This window comes from Somniosus microcephalus, chromosome 14 (assembly GCF_052327205.1).
Source record: "Somniosus microcephalus isolate GS21.2 chromosome 14, FLI_Smic_1.0, whole genome shotgun sequence".
Classification (NCBI taxonomy): Eukaryota; Metazoa; Chordata; class Chondrichthyes; order Squaliformes; family Somniosidae; genus Somniosus; species Somniosus microcephalus.
The window spans coordinates 96,928,932-96,951,463 of record NC_141000.1 but is presented as its reverse complement, the minus strand read 5'-3'; the positions used below and the strand labels follow the sequence as shown (position 1 = coordinate 96,951,463).

The following is a 22,532-nucleotide window of genomic DNA, read 5'->3' as shown; positions in this document are numbered from 1 at the left end:
AATGATCTGGGCTCAAGAATTGAGGGAACAATATTGAAATTTGGTGATGACAGCAAATTGTGGGGTATGGCAAATTGTGACAGGACTGTTGAAGACTGCAGGCGAGCATTTTTAGGCTATCGAAATGTTAGAAGGTAAATGCAAAATGTGAAGTAATACTTGTTTGAAGTAAGTTGGTGTACAGACACAGGTCATTAAAAGTGGCAGCGTAAGTAAATATGGCAAGCTGAAGCCTTGCTTTTTTTTAACTAAAGGCATAGAATACAAAAGCAAGGAGGTAATACTGAACTTGTATAAGCAACAGTTAGAGTATTGTGTAAAGTTTTGGGCACTCCTTTAGAGGGAAGACTTAAAAGCAATATGGGGTGGTTAGATAAGCATATGAGGGAGAAAGGAATAGAGTAGATAGAGAGTGTTTCCACTTGTGGGGAAGGGAAAAACTAGAGGCCATCAATATAAGATAGTCACCAAGAAATCAAATAGGGACTTCAGAAGAAACTTCTTTATCCAGAGAGTGGTGAGGCTGTGGAACTCGCTACCACAGGGAGTGGTTGAAGCGAATAGTATAGATGTATTTAAGGGGAGGCTAGACAAGCATATGAGGGAGAAGGGAATAGAGGGATATTCTGATAGAGTTAGATGAGGAAAGACTGGAGGTGGCTCAAGTGGAGCATAAACACCAGCATGGACTGGTTGGGCCGAATGGCCTGTTTCTGTGCCGTATATCCTCTGTAATCTTATGTAATCTAAAATATGAAGTGAAGATTCACTAGTTTATCAGGGATGAAGGACTATAGTTATGAAGACAGACACGAGAAGTTAGGGCTTTTCTGGTATAACTGAGAAGGTTAAGGGTTGACTTAATGGAGATCTTCAAGATTACGAAGGGTTATGATAAGCTAAAAGATGATAGATTGTTTCAACTGGTCAGTGAGACAGTAATGAGAGGCCCAAATTTAAGATATTCACAAAATGAATTAAGGGAGGTTAGAAAAAGTTTCTTCACACAGAGTGGTTAAAATATAAAATTCTCTTCCACAAACAATTGTTGAAGCAGTGTCCATAAATTCTTCTAAAATGGAATTAGATATTTGTGTGAGATAGAGGAATATTAAAGGGTATGGTGAGTAAGCAGGAGAGTGGATTGGACTAGGTGGCGAAAAATAACAGCACAGACTTGATGGGCAAGATTTTCATTGGGCCGTGGAGGCGGGATTGGAGGCGTGTGGGGGGTTAAAATCCTGAAATCAAGGGGCACGAACCCATCCCGCCCCCATGCCAGTTTCAAAGGAGGCGGGTACCCGACCCGCACTGGGACCCACCTCCCTGAGGCAGGAAGGGGATTAGTGTCAATTAACTGCCTGATAACAGGTAGTTAACAGGCAGTTTTTAGCCTAATCCCTATTTTCATTCTTGAAGTGTGGGATTCCCAACGGCTCCAAACCACGCCAAGTTAGCGAGGCGGGCTGTCGGGCTGAAGGGCTCGGAGGGGTCAAGATGTCCGGTGTTCAGGTGAGTGATGGGTGCATGAGTGCAGAGGTAAGTGTGTTTGGTGTGTTTAAAGAAGTTTTACTTACCTTTACAGCCTTCCTTCCTTCAGGTCTCGGGAGTCCCTCATCTCACCAGCACAGAAAGCAGAATGGCCGCGATCTGTCAAAAATTGCAGCATTCAGCTTTCTGTTCCGGAGAGATCTCTAAATCAGCCTGAGAAGAAGGAATTAACTTGGAGTACAGATTGTCAGTGTTTGACAGCTTCAAACAGCTGTGAAACGCTGATATTGCATCTGTCAAAAGGTCTTGACAGATGAAATATCAATCTGTGACGTCACCTGTTGCCGGGTGGCCATTAATTGGCCTGCTGGGCGGGCACAACAAGGTCAATCAAGTCAAAATCGCGTGGGTTGGCTAGAACTCAATGGAGGCGGGACTACAACCCCGAAAGTTGTAGTCCCGCCTCCTATCCGCCTCCTCAATGAAAATCCAGTCCGATAAGTCAAATGGCCTGTTTCTGTGTAATAACATTCAAATGAAAATAAATTTCTATGAACAGTACAAGTTCTCTATCGTCAGGAAGAGTAAAAATAGTTTTCCTTGATACTTTCACATCTGAGGTGTCTTTTAGTTTATTGGTCAGACTTTACATTTTCTGAAATTGTGCTGTGTTTAAGCATATATTCTTGATCATGCACTTATTACTCCTACCAGTTTATGAGATTCAACATGATAGTCAGTTACACTTGTATTATGGGCCAGTACAGTATATTGGGTTGTGCAAAGAGGTAGAATATATAAATTATCAAAATAATCCAGAATAAGCAATCTATTCCTACATACCAAGTCTTGTCCTGTATTTCTTGACTCCTTGTCATCAATGGGAAATAAAAGAACACTACCCAGAGAAAGGTCTGGAATGACAAAATAATTGTAATACAAATACTGTAAGATTATAGTCTTTTTGCTTATTCATTTTTTTTATTAACACTTATTTTCTTTATACGCATATATATGTAGACAATCATAACTAGCTTACAAGGCAAAGTAACTGGCTTAGCAGAAGGGTAGATGGGAAAATAGTGGTTAGCTGCAACCATTTTAAAATGGACGCGACTGCTGCCAACAAACCGGAAGCGGCCTGCGCATGCGCGCTGCCGGATCGTCACAGGAGCGGGTTCGTTAAAAAAAAATTATAAAAACTGGGAAGGGAGCGAGCTGGTGAAAAAGCTGGAAAGTCAGGAAGGGAGCGAGCTGGTGAAAAAGCTGGAAAGCCAGGAAGGGAGCGAGCTGGTGAAAAAGCCGGGAAGGAAGTGAGCTGGTGAAAAAGCCAGGAAGCCGGGAAGGGAGCGAGCTGGTAAAAAAGCCGGGAAGCCGGGAACGGAGCGAGCCAGTGAAAAAGCCGGGAAGGGAGCGAGCTGGTGAAAATTCTGGGAAGGGAGCAAACTGGTGAAAAAGCCAGGAAGGGAGCGAACTGGTGAAAAAGCCGGAATGCCAGGAAGGGAACAAACGGTGAAAAAGCCAGAAAGCTGGGAAGGGAGTGAGCTCATTAGTGTGATCGTTTTTAAAAAAGCAGAAACATCATGCTTCCGGTTGTTGGAGTGCGCAGTACACTTCTGCACAGCTTCCGGTTCGTTGGCAGCAGTCACTCCGTTTTAAAATAGTACATATAACTGAGCAATGGCACATTCAAAAGGCAGAAAGTTACAGACCTTGAAAAGGCAGGAGTTGTAAAGGCTTGAGAAAAACAAGACGCAGCTGGGGCTGGGATCTGCTCAACCATAGGAACTGGACTGATTAGGTCGCAAAGCAGACAGATAGGGAAGAGGCCTACGTGCAGAACTATAATTCTTGAAAATAATTTAACTGCTGTGGGAAAATTACAGAAGGGAAAGAACTGTGTATGGTCAGGTGGCCCAGGAGGGCCTATGGGGGGAAAAGGATGGTTGTGTGTAAGCCAGTGTTAGGTCCCATAGGTTTGAATTGAAAATAATGGTACAAGAAGGGGACCCCAGCAGGGGCTAAGCGTAGAAGCCTTGAGAAGAATTCTGGGAATTCTAGGAGACACTCAAAGGACAGGGCCGGGGGGCATGGGCCAGAGGGTACAGACATCCTGCCGCGACTTCTACCCAAGGCATAACGGGGTAGTAAAACTTTTCATTATACCTTGTAAACTGCTGCTTAAGATACAGTAATTGTACTGATCCTTGCTTGTGCTGAATAAAATTTAATCACGGCTACCAATACGGGTCAACGTCGAATCATTTGGAATCAAAAAGGGGGTTTTAACAATACCAATGATAAATTACACAAATAAGGATTGCATCACTGTCTTTAATAATTAAAGTGTGCTTGATTTAATTGTTTAATTATTTTATTAATTGATGGCTAGTTTTATTCTTAGAGTTGTGTTTTGCACTGCCATTTTGACATAGTATATGAATCTCACTTTTCTCATCACTGTTTTTCACAGCACTATTTGATCATATTTAAGCTTCCCTTGCTGCATGCAACATATTTCTTGTGCTTAATGAGACTTCCCGATTAAATAATAGATTCACAAGTCAACACAATTGCTCCACTGAAGTCCTCCAATATGTATTTTTAAACACCTTTAAAATTTCAAGCAGCTGCTTCAGGTCTGTTATGTTAGAGTCTTGTACTTAAAAGCATCATACAGAAGATATTATGGCCCGTTGATGTCTTGTTAAATGCACTAAACGATGGTCTACTGTTTAATATTGTGATGGATTGTAAAAGACCAGGAGAAAGCATTGGAACAAGAAAAGGTGATTTGGTCCATCAAACCTGTTTATCCACCGAACATGTACAATCTACCCTATCATTAACCCGATCCCACTTGTTTCATTTTCTGAAAGGCAGTTTTGCAAAGTTTCTCCCTGATCGCCAAAAAGTGATCAAGTAAAATACAAAAATAACCAATTAAACATGCAACCTCCCTTATTCAACACGGAAACTGTAGTTATACTAAATAAGTATGTTGTTTTCCGTGGCCCCCTCCTCTTCCTCATCTACATTTCGCCCCTTGGTGACATCATCCAGAGACAAAGGGGGGAATTTTCCAGAGGGTCAGCGGACAGGATCGGTGACAGATCGGGTGGGAAGAAACATTTTCTTGACAGTAGGTCGGAACCCCACTGTCAACCCGCCGCCACCCCAAATGTCGGGTCTGTCAGCGCTGAGCAGACCCGACATGCAGCGGCAGGGGAGGCAATTAAGGTCATTATGACCTTGGTAACAGAGCAATAAGAACAATTTTCAGCTCAGCTTCAGAGTTTACCAGGTCGCCCACAGGGTCCACACTGCTTAGGGATCACGTCAGGTAAGCAGGGCGGGAGTTGAATGGCCATGGAATCAACTCATTACTTGACAGCTTGAAATGTGCTATAAAAGCTCCTATCCCACAGCTGTTCACTTTCCAAGCTCAGAAGCTGTTGCTTACTGCATTTGGAAGACAGATTGAGCTTCATGCAGGTTGCAAGTGTTTGGAGCAAACTCTGTATCTAGTGTCACCTCATTGGAACAACCTCTCTCACCAGTGACAGATTGCTTCTGTCATCTCAAGTTCAACTGCCATCTATTCCATTAGCATCGGTGCCCTTGAAACTATCTCACCTTGGTCCTCAGAATCCCACCACGATCAGCCCCAACACCAGCAGCACCAGGCACACCAGCAACAACACCAACCTTCTCCGCAATCAACTGATGCTGCACAGGACACAGGGCATCAGCACCCAACCACATTACTGCCCAGGACACCAGGGATGGCCTCACCATGCCAGATTTACTTCACTTGACGCTGTACACCCTGGCTGCCACATGATACGCCAGCTTGGCACCACCCCACACCAACACCATAAAGCATCCCTACAATGCCCAAGCCACTCCTTTCACACTCCTCACCATTGCAGGGGGTACCGTTATGTCTCACCATTCACTACAACTCACTAAGCCACTTCCAAAGGTGCACACTCATCTGTCCAAGAACGCAAAGTGTTCAAAACAAAGGTTTTAATGTTTGACACCACATTAACAGAAACTTTACATGAACATTGGCTAAAACACCCAAGTGGCTACCCCTGTGTGTTGTTAGTTGGTATGATTGCACTAGGATGAGGGTGAGTGTGAGGGGTGGCTAGTGAGATGGGGAAATGATAATGTAGATTAAGAGGGATGGGTAGAGGTGCAAGGCAAGTTAGTGTGAGTAAGGATGTGCAGGAGTAGGGTAGGGAAGGCAGAATGATGGGGATGTGATGAGTGGCACAGCAGGATGAGGTTGAGTGTAGCTCTGCAGTAACGTTTCGTGATCTACTGAGATCATTGAAAGGTTTGCACCACTGCAGTCTGGTCCTCTTGACGACATCCCTGCTTGTGTCCTCCTATGCAATGTACAATCAGGCTGCGTTGGTCTTCTTGGGAGTTCTCTTCTGCCCATTGGAAGGGAAGAAAACCTCCCTGCGTGCTGTGAATCCCTCCATAAGTATATGGAGGGAATCAAGGGAGAGCCTGGGTGTAGCCGTGCACCTTTGTGCAGTGCTGGTCAGTGTTTGCAGCACCTCAATGCTGTAGAACACTGACAGCACAAATGTTAAAAATCAATTTGCGCACTGTCCCTTTAAGGAAACCGGCTGATGACACGTCATCAAATGACATCATCAGACCCACTTTCCTTCAATTGGCCGGCAAACGCGCTGGGCGGGCTGAACAAGCCCAATCAGGGGAAAATCATTTTGGACAGCGGGCTGGAGCCGGCAGCAAGGTTGGGACCCACCACGGACCCGCCGAGGTTGGTATAATGCAGTCCGTACAGTCAGGTTCCACATATTCGCTGACGACACTCAGCTCTATCACTCCACCATGTCTCTTTAAGCCTCTACTGCCTCTGTATTGGAACATAGGAACAGGAGTAGTCCATTGAGCCCCTCGAGCCTGTTTCGCTATTCAATATGGAAGGAGCGAGAGTTGGAGAGAGCAGTTTGAAGGAGCGAGAGCTGGAGAGGACAGTTTGAAGGAGCGAGAGCTGGAGAGAGGACAGTTTGAAGGAGCGAGAGCTGGAGAGAGGACAGTTTGAAGGAGCGAGAGCTGGAGAGGACAGTTTGAAGGAGCGAGAGCTGGAGAGAGGACAGTTTGAAGGAGCGAGAGCTGGAGAGGACAGTTTGAAGGAGCGAGAGCTGGAGAGAGGACAGTTTGAAGGAGCAAGAGCTGGAGAGGAACCCGAGAGGAAACATCGAGAAAGACTGAGAGGAAACATCGAGAGAGAGAGAGAGGGGAAACATCGAGAGAGACCGAGGGGAAACATCGAGAAAGACCGAGGGGAAACATCGAGAAAGACCGAGGGGAAACATCGAGAAAGACCGAGGGGAAACATCGAGAAAGACCGAGGGGAAACATCGAGAAAGACCGAGGGGAAACATCGAGAAAGACCGAGGGGAAACATCGAGAAAGACCGAGGGGAAACATCGAGAAAGACCGAGGGGAAACATCGAGAAAGACCGAGGGGAAACATCGAGAAAGACCGAGGGGAAACATCGAGAAAGACCGAGGGGAAACATCGAGAAAGACCGAGGGGAAACATCGAGAAAGACCGAGGGGAAACATCGAGAAAGACCGAGGGGAAACATCGAGAAAGACCGAGGGGAAACATCGAGAAAGACCGAGGGGAAACATCGAGAAAGACCGAGGGGAAACATCGAGAAAGACCGAGGGGAAACATCGAGAAAGACCGAGGGGAAACATCGAGAAAGACCGAGGGGAAACATCGAGAAAGACCGAGGGGAAACATCGAGAAAGACCGAGGGGAAACATCGAGAAAGACCGAGGGGAAACATCGAGAAAGACCGAGGGGAAACATCGAGAAAGACCGAGGGGAAACATCGAGAAAGACCGAGGGGAAACATCGAGAAAGACCGAGGGGAAACATCGAGAAAGACCGAGGGGAAACATCGAGAAAGACCGAGGGGAAACATCGAGAAAGACCGAGGGGAAACATCGAGAAAGACCGAGGGGAAACATCGAGAAAGACCGAGGGGAAACATCGAGAAAGACCGAGGGGAAACATCGAGAAAGACCGAGGGGAAACATCGAGAAAGACCGAGGGGAAACATCGAGAAAGACCGAGGGGAAACATCGAGAGAGACCGAGGGGAAACATCGAGAGAGACCGAGGGAGCACTTTATTTACTTAATTTTATTAATTAATTAAATTTATTTAATTATAAGTTGTGAGTTCCTCACGATGCTCTCCCAGGGCGGCCACCCTGTAGCCAGAGATTATTCTAGAAGCCTGGGTAGAAATATCAATGTAATTACTGCAGAAATTACATTTTTTACATTATTGCTTGTTCATTTTATGTGCTGTCTTTTATTTATTTTATGTCTGCTTTATTTATATTTAAAGTATGTATGCGTGTATATGTCGGTATGTGTTTTTTTGTGATGGCGCCGATGAAGATGGCTGCCGTCCTTGCGAGCTCCGTGCGTACCAGGCAGCTCAGTGTTCTTGCTGCTTGGTGCTCTCGGCTCGTCAAGAGAAAAGCATTTCACTGACTAGATTTCACTTCTTGTATTTAGTTATGTGATGAATAAAATTGAAATTGAAATTGAAATTGAAATTGAAATGAGATCACAGCTAATCTGCAACCTAACTCCATATACCCGCCTTTGCCCCATATCCCTTAATACTTTTGGTTAACAGAAATCTATCAATCTCAGATTTAAAATTAACAATTGATCTAGCATCAACTGCCGTTTGCGGAAGAGAGTTCCAAACTTCTACCACCCTTTATGTGTCAAAGTGTTTCCTAATTTCACTCCTGAAAGGTCTGTCTCCAATTTTTAGACTATGTCCCCATAGTCCTAGACTCCTTAACCAGCAGAAATAGTTTCTCTCTATCTACCATATCTGTTGCCCTTAATAACTTGAAAACTTCGAACAGATCACCCCTTAACCTTCTAAATTCTAGGGAATGCAACACTAATTTGTGTACTCTCTCCTCGTAATTTAACCCCTGGAGTCCAGGTATCATTCTGGTAAACCTACGCTGCACTCCCTCCAAGGCCAATATATCCTTCCTAAGGTGTGGTGCCCAGAACTGCTCACAGTACTCCAGGTGTGGTCTCACCAGGGTTTTGTATAGCTGCAGCAGAACTTCTACCCCCTTGTATTCTAGTCCTCTAGATATAAAGGCCAGCATTCCATTAGCCTTTTTCATTATTTTCCAAACCTGTTCATGACATTTTAATGATCTATGTACCTGGACCCCCCAAGTCTCTTTGGACCTCCACTGTTTTTAGCTTTTCACCATTTGGAAAGTACCCTGTTCTATCCTTTTTAGGTCCAAAGTGGATGACCTCACATTTGCTTACACTGAAATTCATTTGCCACAGTTTTGCCCATTCATTTAATCTATCGACATACCTTTGTAATTTTATGCTATCATCTACACTGCCTACAATACCGTCAGAATCATTCTGGATTGCAAAGATAACACCCGGCTTCTTTTCTCTACTGCTAACCGTCTTCTTAAAACCCTCTCCCCTGTCTTCTCCACGCTCACCTCCAACAAGTGCGAGGAGCTCATGGACTTCTTTGTCTCTAATTTTGGGACCATCCGATCAGCTGCCTCTGCCACTTCCCTTCCTTCCCCTAGCCCACGGGCCAAACTTCCTCTAGGTTCCACGTCCCCACCCCCCGTCCCTATCCCCGTCCCCAACCCCCACCCCACCCTAGCACTGAACTTGCATCTTTCTCCAGTTTCTCTCCGATTTCCCCTCATGACCTCTCCGCGCTCATCTTCTCCAGGAGATCCACTTTCTGCTCCCTCGACCGTATTCCCACTAAACTGCTGGCCACTCAACTTCCTTTTCTGGCTCCCATGTTAACTGATATTGTTAACGATTCTCTCTCCTCAGGCACTGTCCCCTCTCCTTCAAATCTGCCGTCATCACCCCTCGCCTCAAAAAAACAACCCTTGACCTCTCCGTCCTTGCAAACTACCACCCCATCTACAACCTCCCTTCCCTCTCCCAAGTCCTTGAATATGTTGTCGCCTCCCAAATCCATGCCCATCTTTCCCGAAACTCCACGTTTGAATCCCTCCAATCAGCTTTCCGCCTCTGCCATAGTACCGAAACGGCTCTCATCAAAGTCACAAATGACATCCTTTGTGACTGTGACAAAGGTGAACTATCCCTCCTCGTCCTTCTTGACTTCTCTGCAGCCTTTGACACGGTTGACCACTCCATCCTCCTCCAATGCCTCTCCACCGTCGTCCAGCTGGGTGGGATTGCACTTGCCTGGTTCCATTCTTATCTATCTAATCACAGCCAGAGAATCACCTGCAATGGCTTTTCTTCCCGCTCCCACATTGTTACCTCTGGTGTCCCCCAAGGATCTATCCTTGGCCCCCTCCTATTTCTTATCTACATGCTGCCCCTTGGTGACATCAGTAATCACAGCATCAGTTTCCACATGTATGCTGACGACACCCAGCTCTACCTCACCACCACTCTCAGTACCAAGTCCTGCTGACCCATCACCCCTGTCCTTGCTGACTTACATTGGCTCCCGGTCCCCTAACAGGGGTGAAAATGGCAGATTTGAAGCCATTGTCTTCAGTCCCTGCCACAAACTCTTTTCCACTGACTCCATCCCTCTCCCCAGCATCTGTCTGAGGCTGAACCAGACTGTTCGTAACCTTGGTGTCATATCTGACCCTGAAATGCGCTTCCGACCACATACCCGTGCCATAACTAAGACCGTCTATTTCCACCTCTAACATCGCCCGTCTACGTCCTTGTCTCAGCTCATCTGCTGCTGAAACCCTCATCCATGCCTTTGTTACCTCTAGACTTGATTATTCCAATGCATTCCTGGCTGGCCGCCCACATTCTACACTACTTAAACTTGAGGTCATCCAAAACTCAGCTGCCTGTGTCCAAACTTGCTCGCTGACCTACATTGGCTCACAGTTAAGCAACCCCTTGATTTTAAAATTCTCATCCTTGTTTTCAAATCCCCCCATGGCCTCGCTCCTCCCTATCTCTGTAATCTCCTCCAGCACCGCAACCCGCCCCCCACCCCCACCCAGAGATAGCTGTGCTCCTCTAATTCCTGATTTTAACCGTTCAACCCTGGTGGCCGTGCCTTCAGCTGCCCAGTCCCTAAGTTCTGGAATCTCCTCCCTAAACCTCTCCGCCTCGCTACCTCTCTTTCCTCCTTTAAGACACTCCTTAAAACCTACCTCTTTGACCAAGCTTTTGGTCATCTGCCCTAATTTCTCCCTATGTGGCTCGCGTCAAATTTTGTTTTATAACACTCCTGTGAAGCGCCTCGGGATGTTTTACTGCGTTAAAGGCGCTATATACAAGTTGTTGTTGTTGTCAGACTGCTTGTCCAATATCCAGCCTTGGATAAGCCGCAATTTTCTCCAGTTAAACATTGAAATGACTGAAGACATTAACTTCATCCACTGCCACAAACTCTGTACCCTTGCCACGGAGTCCATCCCCCTGCCTGGCCACTGTGTCAGTCTGAACCAGACTATTCGCAATCTTAACGTCCTATTCGACCCCTAGCTGAGCTTCCAACCCCATATACTCTCTGTCACAAAGACCGCCTCCGTAATACTGCCTGCCTCCGCTTCTGCATCTGCCTCACCCCTCTGCTGCTGATACCCTCATCCATGCTTTTGTCACCTCCAGACTCAACTATTACAATACTTTTCTGGCCGGCCTCCGTAAATGGCCGGTCTCCATAAAATTGAACTCATCCAAAACACTGCTGCCCATATCCTATTCAATACCAAGTCCTGCTGACCCATCACCCCGTCCTTCCTAACCTACATTGGCTTCCGGTCCCCCAACAGCTAAAAACATTTAAATTCTGATCCTTGTGTTTAAATGCTTTGTTGCCTTGTCTCCCCCTATCTCTGTAAACTCCTCCATTCCTACAACCCTACCCTGCTACCACCGAACTCCATTCCTTTAACTGGCCTCTTGTGCATGCACCCCTCCCTTCACTCCACCATTGGTGGCCGTGCTTTTTGCCATCTAGCCCCCATGCTCTACGATTCCCTAACCTAAACCATCTGTCTCTCCACCACCCTTCTCCTGCTTTAAGACCCTCCTGAAAACCCACCTCTTTGACCAAGCTTTTGGTCACCCTTACTAATATCTCCTTCTTTGTCCTCCCTTTCCTCTCCAAAGTCCTTGAATATGCTGTCACCTCCCAAATCTGTGCCCATCTTTCCTGGAACTCAATATTTGAAACCCTCAACAGGTTTCCACCCCTGCCACAATGCCAAAACAGCTCTTATCAAAGTCAAAAATGTCATCCTATGTGACTATGACAGTGGTAAATTATCCCGCCTCGTCCTTCTCAACCTGTCTGCAGCCTTTGACATGGCTGACCACCATGGTTGCTTCTCCAACACCTCTCCACCATCCTCCAGCTGGGTGGAACTGCACTCACCTGAATTTGACAGTGGCCAAGCAAAAATGTAGTCTTTACCAAGCCTGTACTGCAGAAAATGGTAATGTTCTGGAAACACACCACAGTTCTTTCCAAAGGAGGCAAAAGCAGAGGTGCAGCAACACAATAATCACACTCAAAAATGGAAGCTCAAAGTGCTTTATGTGATAGAGAGGCCAGCATTTTAAGCAGGGTGGGGAGGGCACTGGAAAGCGGTCGGGAAACCCAGGAGAAAGGGCCGGAGGGGGGAGGTCGGAGAAGGATCGGGAGGGGCGGTGTGGTCGGGGGTTGAAGGAGGATCAGAGCTGGAGATGGATCGAGGGGGGTGGGTGGGAATGGGGGCCGGAGGAGGATCAATGAGGTGGTCGGGGGCTGGAGAAGGATCGGGCTGGAGGGGGGAAGCCCGAGAAGGATTGGGGGTGTGGTTGGGGGCCGGAGGAGGATTGGGGCAGAGAAGGATCGGGGGGGTGGGTGGTCAGGGGCCGGAGGAGGATCGGGGCCAGAGGAAGATCAGGGCCGGAGGAGGTTTGGGGGGAGGGGGGCAGTCGGGGAGCAGCTGGGAAGGCGATCGGGGGCTAGAGAGGGGAGGTCGGAAGGCCGGAAAGGCGATCGGGGCCTAAGGGGGGACGTCGGAAGGTCGGGAGACATCGGAAGCCTTGGGGGGGGGGGGGTGGGGAGAGAGATCGGGAGACATTGGCAGCGTCCTGGGGGGGGAGGTCAGAGGCCTTGGGGGGAGATTGGAAGGGTCGGCAGGGTGTTCAATCGCGAGGGGGTGGATGAGGCAAGGACGCTGGATCCAGCAGGTAAATGGGAAGGCACTTACGTTCTGGATCCAGCAGTCCTCGTCTCCCTTTAGCTGGCAGGTTCCTCGAGGCCAGGGAATCCCGTCCACCCACAGTTAAATTAGAAATGGTGGATCACCATGAGGCATGCCAGCCTTTTTATAATATTTAAATGGGCGACCTGCCTGCTGGGAGCGGGTTCGCTGTCCGCCTCCCGTCCTGCCTGTTAAAACCGGAACTGGGCAGGTTGGGATCGGGTCCAGTTTTTTAAAAAACTCTTTAACCTCCCACCCGACCCAAACCAACCTGTTTCTGGGGTTAAAATTCCCCCCAGAATAGCTAGGGCCAGGTGGGGAGGCAGTTTTGCTTATGAAGGTTGATCAAAATTGAAAGGATGAAGAAGATCCTACCAAAAGAAAAAGATCAGAGGAATACCGAGAATCAAAAGGTAAGGGATCAAAAGGCAGAAAAAAAAGATACACAAACACAGCGAGGAAAAGGAAAGGGCTAAATGTTTGGGGAAATTTGAACTAAATTGAAAAACTAAAGGATACTATATCAAAGATAGGTAATTTTAATATTTTTCATAATTCTTGTAAATACATTATGCTCAGTACAAAAAATGAAATTGGGAGCTCTTTATTATATTAATATGGTGGCTATCTTTGAGCACCACAGTCCAAATTCCTTGTTAACTTGAGGAGTCAAAGCATTACAACAGTGACTACACTTCAAAAGTGCTTAATTGGCTGTAAGGTGCTTTGTGACGTCCTGAGGTCATGAAAGGCGCTATATTAATGCAAGTCTTCCTTTTTTCGTGAATTCATGCAGCTCATTGCAAGAGAATTCCCATTGCATATCATGGGTCCTTATCGTTTCTTGATGGATCAGAACTGAAAATGATATAGTGAGGTGCATTCTACCTAACGAGCCAAACATTAGTAATAGCTTTACCTAATGTTTTCTTATCAAATAAATACCAAGATTTGTAGATAGCTATATGGAGCACTAAAGTTATTAAAAAATCGACAGATTAATCCATTATCCCTCCCCGCCCCCCACCCCCAGTGCTGGGTACTATGATGTTGAAATCAGTAAGGCGAAACATCATTGCAAACCTGAATATAAATCTATGCCAAACTCAAGATATTTTATTCAATAAACTTGCACATTTATATCGTAAAATGATTCAATGAGGTTTAGGGTGCAGGCAATTTAAAAATAAATAAAGGGAATAAAAGAGAAAAGTACAAATTGTTAAAATTCTGGTCTCCCTTACCTTTCATTTTTCCTGCTTGCCCATACTGTTTTCTTGGTTCATCAGATCTAGCTTCCAATGCTGAAAACAAACCTCCTTTTCCCCATCTTCCAGAGTCGTCTGGAAATAGTAAAAATTGAAAGAAAACAATGTTTAGTGCAAGACAAACGAAACAAAAAATTCAATGTCTTAAGCAGCCATCATTTGGACTGAACCAAACTGGTTTCATAAAGAGACAGTCTCTGTCTCTTAAAATTAATTCATTTTAATATTTTACTCACAAATAAGCGCTCTGCACATTGTGCTGCTGTGAGAATCCAGCAACGTAAATTTTCAGAAACACTTTGTGGGGTAATCAAAGGGCTAGTGTGTCAATATTACTTCGCCTTTTCTTCAGCTTTGTGTTTGTGCTGTTGCTCTTTTTCATCCACCTCAAACTTGCACTGGTGCTCTGCCTCATTGAGTTATAGCATTCTTTCTCTTCAGGTTTGTGGTACTCCTTTGCAGCAGTACGTGTAGGGCCGAATTGGTCACATTCATGGGCTTTCAGGAACAACAGATGATTGTTTGGTCTGGTAATAACCTACTTGCACAGGTGTGAATAAAGTAGCAGTTTCAGCAGCAGTGTCATTCAGGCTTCTTTTAGGAATTAATCCGAATGATGAGGAAATTACAGGCAGCTTCCTTAGAAGGAAGTACAGGAAACTTTGTGCTATCCGGCACCGACGGGACCGAGCTGTTGCCGTCCCATCAAAACTGCCGGACAAACCAGCGCTAATGTTGAAACATACGGAGATTTTGAGCTCCGTATCTGGCAACAAACCCTAACAGCTTCTAAACAGTCGGCCGTACCTTGCAAGCGTCTCTGTAGCTTAGCAACAGCTTCAGCGAGACCTTGCAGAGCCTGACTGGTGAAAAAAAAGCAACAAAAAGAAAAAAAAACTAACGAAACGGCTCCTGATTTTTGCCGGTGGCTCGAGCATTCTGGACAGTTAACCTCCGGATAAACCAAAGTTTCCTGTAGGTCAGAACTGGAAAAGAAATCCCTGCTTTTGCTACACCAGTCCAATCAGCTGTAGCAGATGCTGCTGGCCTCTTATAGGGTCATAGAATCATAGAAATTTACGGCGCAGAAGGAGGTCATTCGGGCCAGAGGGTCAATCCACCTGACCAGATTTAGGAGAGCCAGTATGTCTAAAGGCAGAGGATCTACTGGTTTGACTCCAAGTGCAATGAAGGTGTCAAGTCACAAACCTAACATTACTCTGTCAAGGGGAGCCTGATAGTGTTGACTGAGCAGGAGTTTATTGAGCGGGAGTATATATGGGACAACAACTTGCATTTATATAGCACCTTTAACGTAGTAAAACGTCCCAAGGCGCTTCACAGGAATGTTATCAAACAAAATTTGACACTGAGCCACATAAGGGGATATTAGGACAGATGATAGTAGGTTTTAAGGAGCGTTTTAAGGAGAGAAAGGTAGCGAGGTGGAGAGGTTTAGGGAGGGAATTCGAGAGCTCAGGGCCTAGGCAGTTGAAGGCACGGCCACCAATGGTGCAGCGATGAAAATCGGGGACCCACAAAAGGCCAGAAGTGGAGGCGCACAGAGAACTCGGAGGGTTGTATGGCTGGAGGAGGTCATGGAGGGATTTGAACCCATGGATGAGAATTTTAAAATTAAGGCGTTGCCGGACCGGGAGCCAATGTAGGTCAGCGAGCACAAGGGTGATGGGTGAACGGGACTAGGTTCTTTCATTCTAGACACAAGACTTCTTTAATACTTGCCAACACAGTGCACTATTATTACATCCTCTTTGTCAGCAGCTTTTGGGTGAGTGACATCCCCAAGAACATAGTGAATGGACATCTGCTCTGCATCTGTAGAATCCAGATCACCGAGGAGGTCATTTTCATCTTCCTCTGATTCATCCTCGCTCTCACTATCCAGTGCTGGAAGGCAGGGAGATCTGTAGCCACAAGATTGCCACCAAGCCATCCTGAGGAGAATTTTTGTTTAAAAGTGCATTATAGTTATTTAAAACAGACATATTGATTGGTTAAGAAGCCCTTAAAAAACATAACAATGCCCACATTTTAAAAGTAATTAATTAGCTCTGAAATGATTGGGACCTCTTGATAACTTGGTAAAGTGATATGTGGATCCATGTTCTTTCTTTAAAAACACTGTACAGTGTTACGAGTAGACTGTAAAGTATTTCTGTCAGCCTTGGATCAGTGGTAGAACTCTTGCCCAAGTCAGAAGGTTGTGAGTTCAAGTCCCATAATCAGAACATAATCTAGGCTGACGCTTCAGTACTGAAGGTGCACTTCATTGTCAACAGTACCATCTTTAGGATGAAACATTAAACCAAAGCCCCATCTGCCCTCTCAAAGCAGAACAGGGTAGTTCTCCCGGTGGCCAACATTTATCCTCAAACAACACCAAAACCAAATTCTTCTCATACTGTTTGTGGGAACTTGCTATGCGCATACTGGCTGCCAGGTTTGCCTATAAAACAAGTGTGTTTATACTTCAAAAGTAATTCATTTATGTAAAGCGCATTGGGACTTCCTGAAGACAGGAATAGCACTACATATAAATGCATGTTATTCCTCTTTTGGGTTAAATCTTTTGAACTTGTTAGTTTTATACTATTTCCATCCTAGGAAGTGAGATATACAATGACTCAGCTGTTTAAAGCAGCAGTCACTGAGCTATATAGACTTGAAATGTCCCAGGCTTGATTACCAGTCGGTGCTAATTAGCTGATCTCTGTCAAAACGGTGGTAAAAGCACCTCAATTGGCCACAGCACTGCAAGGATAGGAAGGTGAAATTCAGCAAAAGATTTTGCTTCTGATCACTAGCTACTGATCTCTGCTGGTAGTCCATGTATATAAACATCTAGTGGGGACAGGATTCAACTTGGCTGTAATGTGCACCACAATCGAACAGCCTGTCAACACTCACATATAGGTAATTGCCAATGAGGTACTGGAGTGTGATCAAAGGCAGTGGAACCACAATTCAAGAATTCAATGCCTTCAGGAGAGGAGGGAAGAGAATTGCCAATACAAGAAGGGGAATAAAACTGAGAGCAGCAGGAACAATGGGCCGAAGATGCTAAAGCCGATTTTTCTCTTTCCTGCTCCCAGACAGCGCCTAAAAAATGGAAGCAAGGCAGAGGAAAAATGGGCGCTATTCCTTTGCTCCTGAATAAGATTGAACACAACTTCCTCCATGGCTTTACTGATGCCTATACCATAGAAAACAGAAAAATAGGAGCAGGAGTAGGCCATTCAGCCCTTCGAGCCTGCTCCGCCATTCAATATGATCATGGCTGATCCTCTATCTCAATACCATAATCCTGCTCTCTCCCCATACTCCTTGATGCCTTGTGTGTCTAGAAATCTATCTATCTCCTTCTTAAATATATTCAGTGACTTGGCCTCCACAGTTGTCTGTGTTAGAGAATTCCACAGGTTCATCACCCTCTGAGTGAAGAAATTTCTCCTCATCTCAGTCCTAAATGTCCTACCCCGTATCCTGAGACTGTGACCCCTTGTTCTAGGCCCCCCAGCCAGGGGAAACGTCCTCCCTGCATCCAATCTGTCCATCCCTATCAGAATTATATACATTTCTACGAGATCCCCTCTCATTCTTCTAAATTCTAGTGAATACAGACCTAGTCGACCCAATCTCTCCTCATACGAAAGTCCTGCCATCCCAGGAATCAGTCTGGTGAACCTTCGCTGCACTCCCTCTATGGCAAGTATATCCTTTCTTAGGTAAGGAGACCAAAACTGCACACAGTACTCCAGGTGTGGTCTCACCAAGGCCCTGTATAACTGTAGTAAGACATCCTTGCTCCTGTACTCAAATCCTCTTGCAATGAAGCCTTCCTAACTGCTTGCTGCACCTGCATGTTTGCTTTCAGTGATTGATGTACAAGGACACCCAGGTCCCTTTGTACATCAACATTTCCCAATCTATCACCATTTAAATAATACTCTGCCTTTCTGTTTTTCCTACTGAAGTGGATAACTTCACATTTATCCACGTTATACTGCATCTGCCATGTTTTTGCCCACTCATTCAACTTGTCTAAATCGCCTTGATGCCTTTTTGCATCCTCCTCACAACTCACAATCCCACCTAGTTTCGTGTCGTCAGCAAACTTGAAAATATTACATTTGGTTCCCTCATCCAAATCATTGATACATATTGGGCCAGTAATTCCGGTCCCAACGCGTGAGTACGGACGGTGTACTCACGCGTGGGCCCGTTGGAAGTGCCGGATTTCAGCATGCACAGTGCATGCGCGGGAAACCGGCATTTCCTCCAAGGGTTTCAGAGGACTCTCCGCGCACGCGTTGAACTTCCTTCTTTTTGACAGGTTTGCCCGTATGCAAGGGCCTGAACTTTTTACACATATAAAAAGGAGGCGTAAGGACTGGATTCGTGAAGGTAAGTGGTCTATTATTTAAAATTATTACATTTTTTCCACAGCTTCATTGTTTTTAAGGACTTTACAGTAAGGTAAGTTTATTTTTAGACCCGATTTATTAAAAAATTATTTTTTTCAAAAATTTTATTAATTGTTTAAAATATTTTTTAAAGTTATTTATAGTTTATTTAATTATTGGGATGTTTTTAAAAATGTTATTTAAAGTTAAACTAGTCTTTTGGGCGCCTGTACTTTTCATGAGTTTGACAGTTCTTACTGTCAAACTCATGAATGAAGTTTCCCCTCCCCTGATTGGTTGCACAGTGCTCACCTGATCCCAGCCGGCACATCGCACTAACTACGCCGCTGGATCAGGCAAGCACATCGCGCCGACATCTGAACCGGGCCAGTGACAGGAATTCCAAGCAGGCCCAGGCTTCAGATGTCGGCGCGCCGGGTGAGTGCACATCGGGGGCTTGCACGCGCGGCAAGCACCCGATCCTAATTTCTGGCCCATTGTGAATAGCTGGGGCCCAAGCACTAGTCACCATCTGCCACCCTGAAAAAGACCCATTTATTCCTACTCTCTGTTTCCTGTCTGTTAACCAATTTTCAATCCATGCCAGTATATTACCCCCAATCCCATGTGCTTTAATTTTGCACACTAACCTCTTATGTGGGACTTTATCAAAGGCCTTCTGAAAATCCAAATACACCACATCCACTGGTTCTCCCTTGTCTATTCTACCAGTTACATCCTCAAAAAACTCCAGTAGGTTTGTCAAACACAATTTCCCTTTCATAAATCCATGTTGACTTTGTCTAATCCCGTTGATATTTTCTAAGTGTCCTGTTATCACATCCTTTATAATAGACTCCAGCATGTTCCCTACTACTGATGTTAGGCTAACTGGTCTGTAGTTCCCTGTTTTCTCTCTCCCTCCTTTTTTTAAAAAGTGGGGTTATATTTGCCACCCTCCAATCTGCAGGAACTGTTCCATAATCTATAGAATTTTGGAAGATGACAACCAATGCATCCACTATTTGCATGGCTACTTCTTTTAGTACTCTGGGATGCAGATTATCAGGCCCTGGGGATTTATTTGTCTTCATTAATATTTTTCTTTTTACATACTTGTAGAAGCTTTTACAATCCGCTTTTATGTTCCTTGCAAGTTTAATCTCATGCTCTATTTTTCCCCTCGTAATCAATCTCTTGGTCCTTTTTTGCTGAACTCTAAACTGCTCCCAATCCTCAGACTTGCTACTTTTTCTGGTAACTTTATATGTCTCCTCTTTGGATCTAATACTATCCTTAATTTATTTTGTTAGCCATGGTTGGGCCGCTTTTGTGTTTCGTTTGTTAAATGTTAGCCATTGCCTACCCACCGTCATGCCTTTTAATGAAGCTCCCCAATCTATCATAGCCAACTCACTCCTCATACCTTCGTAGTTTCCTTTGTTTAGATTTAGGACCCTAGTTTCAGATTGGACTTCTTCACTTTCCATCTTAATGAAAAATTCAACATGTTATGGTCACTCTTCCCTAAAGGATCCCACACAACAAGATTATTAATTAACCCCTTCTCATTGCTCAATACCCAATCTAGGCTAGCCTGTTCCCTAGTTGGCTCCTCAACGTACTGGTCTGAAAAACCATCTTGTACACACTCCAGGAATTCATCCTCCACAGTATTATTGCTAATTTGGTTTGGCCAGTCTATATGTAGATTAAAGTCACCCATGATTATTGTAGTACCCTTGTTACATGCATCTCTAATTTCCTATTTGATGTCATCCCCTACATTACCACTACTGTTTGGAGGCCTATAGACAACTCCCACCAATGTTTTCTGCCCCTTGGTACTTCTTAGCTCCACCCAGACTGATTCTACATCTTGATTTTCTGAGCCAATATCCTTTCTCACTATTGCTCTGGTTTCATCCTTTACTAACAACGCCACCCCACCTCCTTTTCCTTTTTGCCTGTCCTTCCTAAATATTGAATATCCTTGGATATTCAGCTCCCAGCCTTGGTCACCCTGCAGCCATGTCTCCGTAATCGCAATTATATCGTATCCGTTTACATCTATTTGCGCTGTTAATTCGTCCAACTTATTACGAATGCTTCATGCATTCATATGCAGTGCCTTTAGATTTGTCTTTTTAACATTTTTAGACATCTTAACATTTTTTTGTACTATGGCCCTATTTTTCTTACCCGGACCCTATTTGTTAGTGCACTCCTTTGTTTGTATGCTCTGTCCCTCCCTGACCAGAGTGAACAACTGGGAGTTTGGCAAGTGTGGGAGTTCAGTGAAGTGGAAGAAGGAGGTGCTTGCTTTTCCTAACTTCTCCCGCAGAGCGGTGGCAGACCTGAATGGGAGCAGACCGAGGCCCGAGAGCGGGGATAAAAGCAGCAGCAGACCTACATCAACAAGAGAAAATGGCAGTGTGACGTCACAGGTGAGGCAGGTAAGTGATTGGTAGTGACTGTGGGCTAAGTTTTAAGTTAACATATAACATCTAACTAAATTTTAAAAACTAAATTTAATTTAATTTAATATACTAAATGAGGTAAATAATTTGATTAACACTAAACTAATTAATTAAATAAATAAAATAATGGGAGAACAGGAGATGTGTTGTTGCTGCAATATGTAGGAGCTTGTGGACATTTTTGTCCAGGGCGACTACAATGGCGGTAAGTGTCTACGGCTCGAGGAACTTCGGCTGTGTGTTGAGGAGCTGGAGTCCGAGCTGCAGACATGGCGAGACATCAGGGAGGGAGAAAGTTACCTGGACCTTTTTCTCCAGGAGGTAGCCACACCCCTTAGATTAAATACTTTAGAATTGACACGTGATCAGGGACAGGAGGGTGTGACTGTGAGTGAGGCAGGTACGGGGATCCAGGAGGTAGTATGCAGAAGCCTCAGTCCCTGCACTTGTCCAATAGATTCGAGGTTCTTGCAACTTTTGTGGACAAGTGCGGGGACTGCGGGGAGGACGAGCAAATTGACCACGGCACTGTGGTACAGGAAGCCGTTCAAGGAGAGTAAAAAGGAAGGTGGTTGTAGTAGGCGACAGTATAGTTAGGGGGATAGACACTGCTCTCTGCAGCCAGGCGCGTGAGTCCCGAAGGCTATGTTGCCTACCCGGTGCCAGGGTAAAGGACATCTCCTCCGGGCTGGAGAAGAACTTGGAGTGGGAGGGGTACCCTGCTGTGCCTGAAGAAGGTGCAGCAATTTAAACTTCATGCAAATGCAAGTCAGATGTCTTTGCGCACACATTTCTTCTAATAATAGCAAGCACAGATCAGAGGCAAACTGCTCTCAGAGAAACTTGCCACTAATGATTCCAGAACTGCTGTTTTGATTACTATTTTCAAGAAAGATCTTTATTTTTGGCCTTTTGAATAAAAATTGGGTTTGCTGCTTCTGGATTTGTTGTAGATTGCAATTATAAATCTGAGCAGTTTGTTATTCATCTTAACCCCTGGGAATGAACTACTGGCTGTAATTCATTTCTACTCGTACTGTATTTTTATGTTATCCTAGTAGATCCCCTACGATGTTGCTGATGGTACATCAGAGGATATGCTATTTTATAAGGGCATATAATACATAATATATTATTCTGCTACTAAAATAGAGCTGTGTAGATCTGGCATGTCACTTTAACACCACAAGATCTATTTACTGTAAATAGGTACATCCTAATGTCAATTAGAGGCTAACTACTGTTAGGCACATCCTGAGGTAAATTAGAGGCTAATTGCTATTGGTATGGAAGTTTCTCTGTAGATGATATCTACTTGTAAATCCCTGGTTCATCCCAATGTCATAAGGAAATGACTGCCTTTTTGAAAAGAAATACAGAAACATTTGCGGCAAGTGGGATGGAAGCCTGCTACATAACTTCTGTCAGCATTTTTCTTTGCCACAACAGTTGATTGATAAATAATGAAAAATATAATGCAAAGTTCTCTCAGGGTAGGGAAAGCAAAGGGATTATGCACTCTTCATATAATAAAAGTCTTAGGGGGTGAAATTAGGCATGA

The 22,532-nt window shown here is 45.0% G+C and overlaps 1 protein-coding gene across 1 annotated transcript in view; it reads right to left on the bottom strand.

Moving 5' to 3' along the window:
• chd1l (chromodomain helicase DNA binding protein 1-like) overlaps positions 1-22,532 on the bottom strand; it is a 156,090-nt gene that overhangs the window by 26,746 nt on the left and 106,812 nt on the right. Inside the window, exons 18-20 of the mRNA XM_086007017.1 lie at positions 15,811-16,022; positions 14,044-14,142; positions 2,335-2,405 (exon numbers count right to left, since the gene is read on the bottom strand). Of these exons, the coding sequence (XP_085863143.1) occupies positions 2,335-2,405; positions 14,044-14,142; positions 15,811-16,022 (382 nt within the window). The remainder of the gene's footprint in view (positions 1-2,334; positions 2,406-14,043; positions 14,143-15,810; positions 16,023-22,532) is intronic.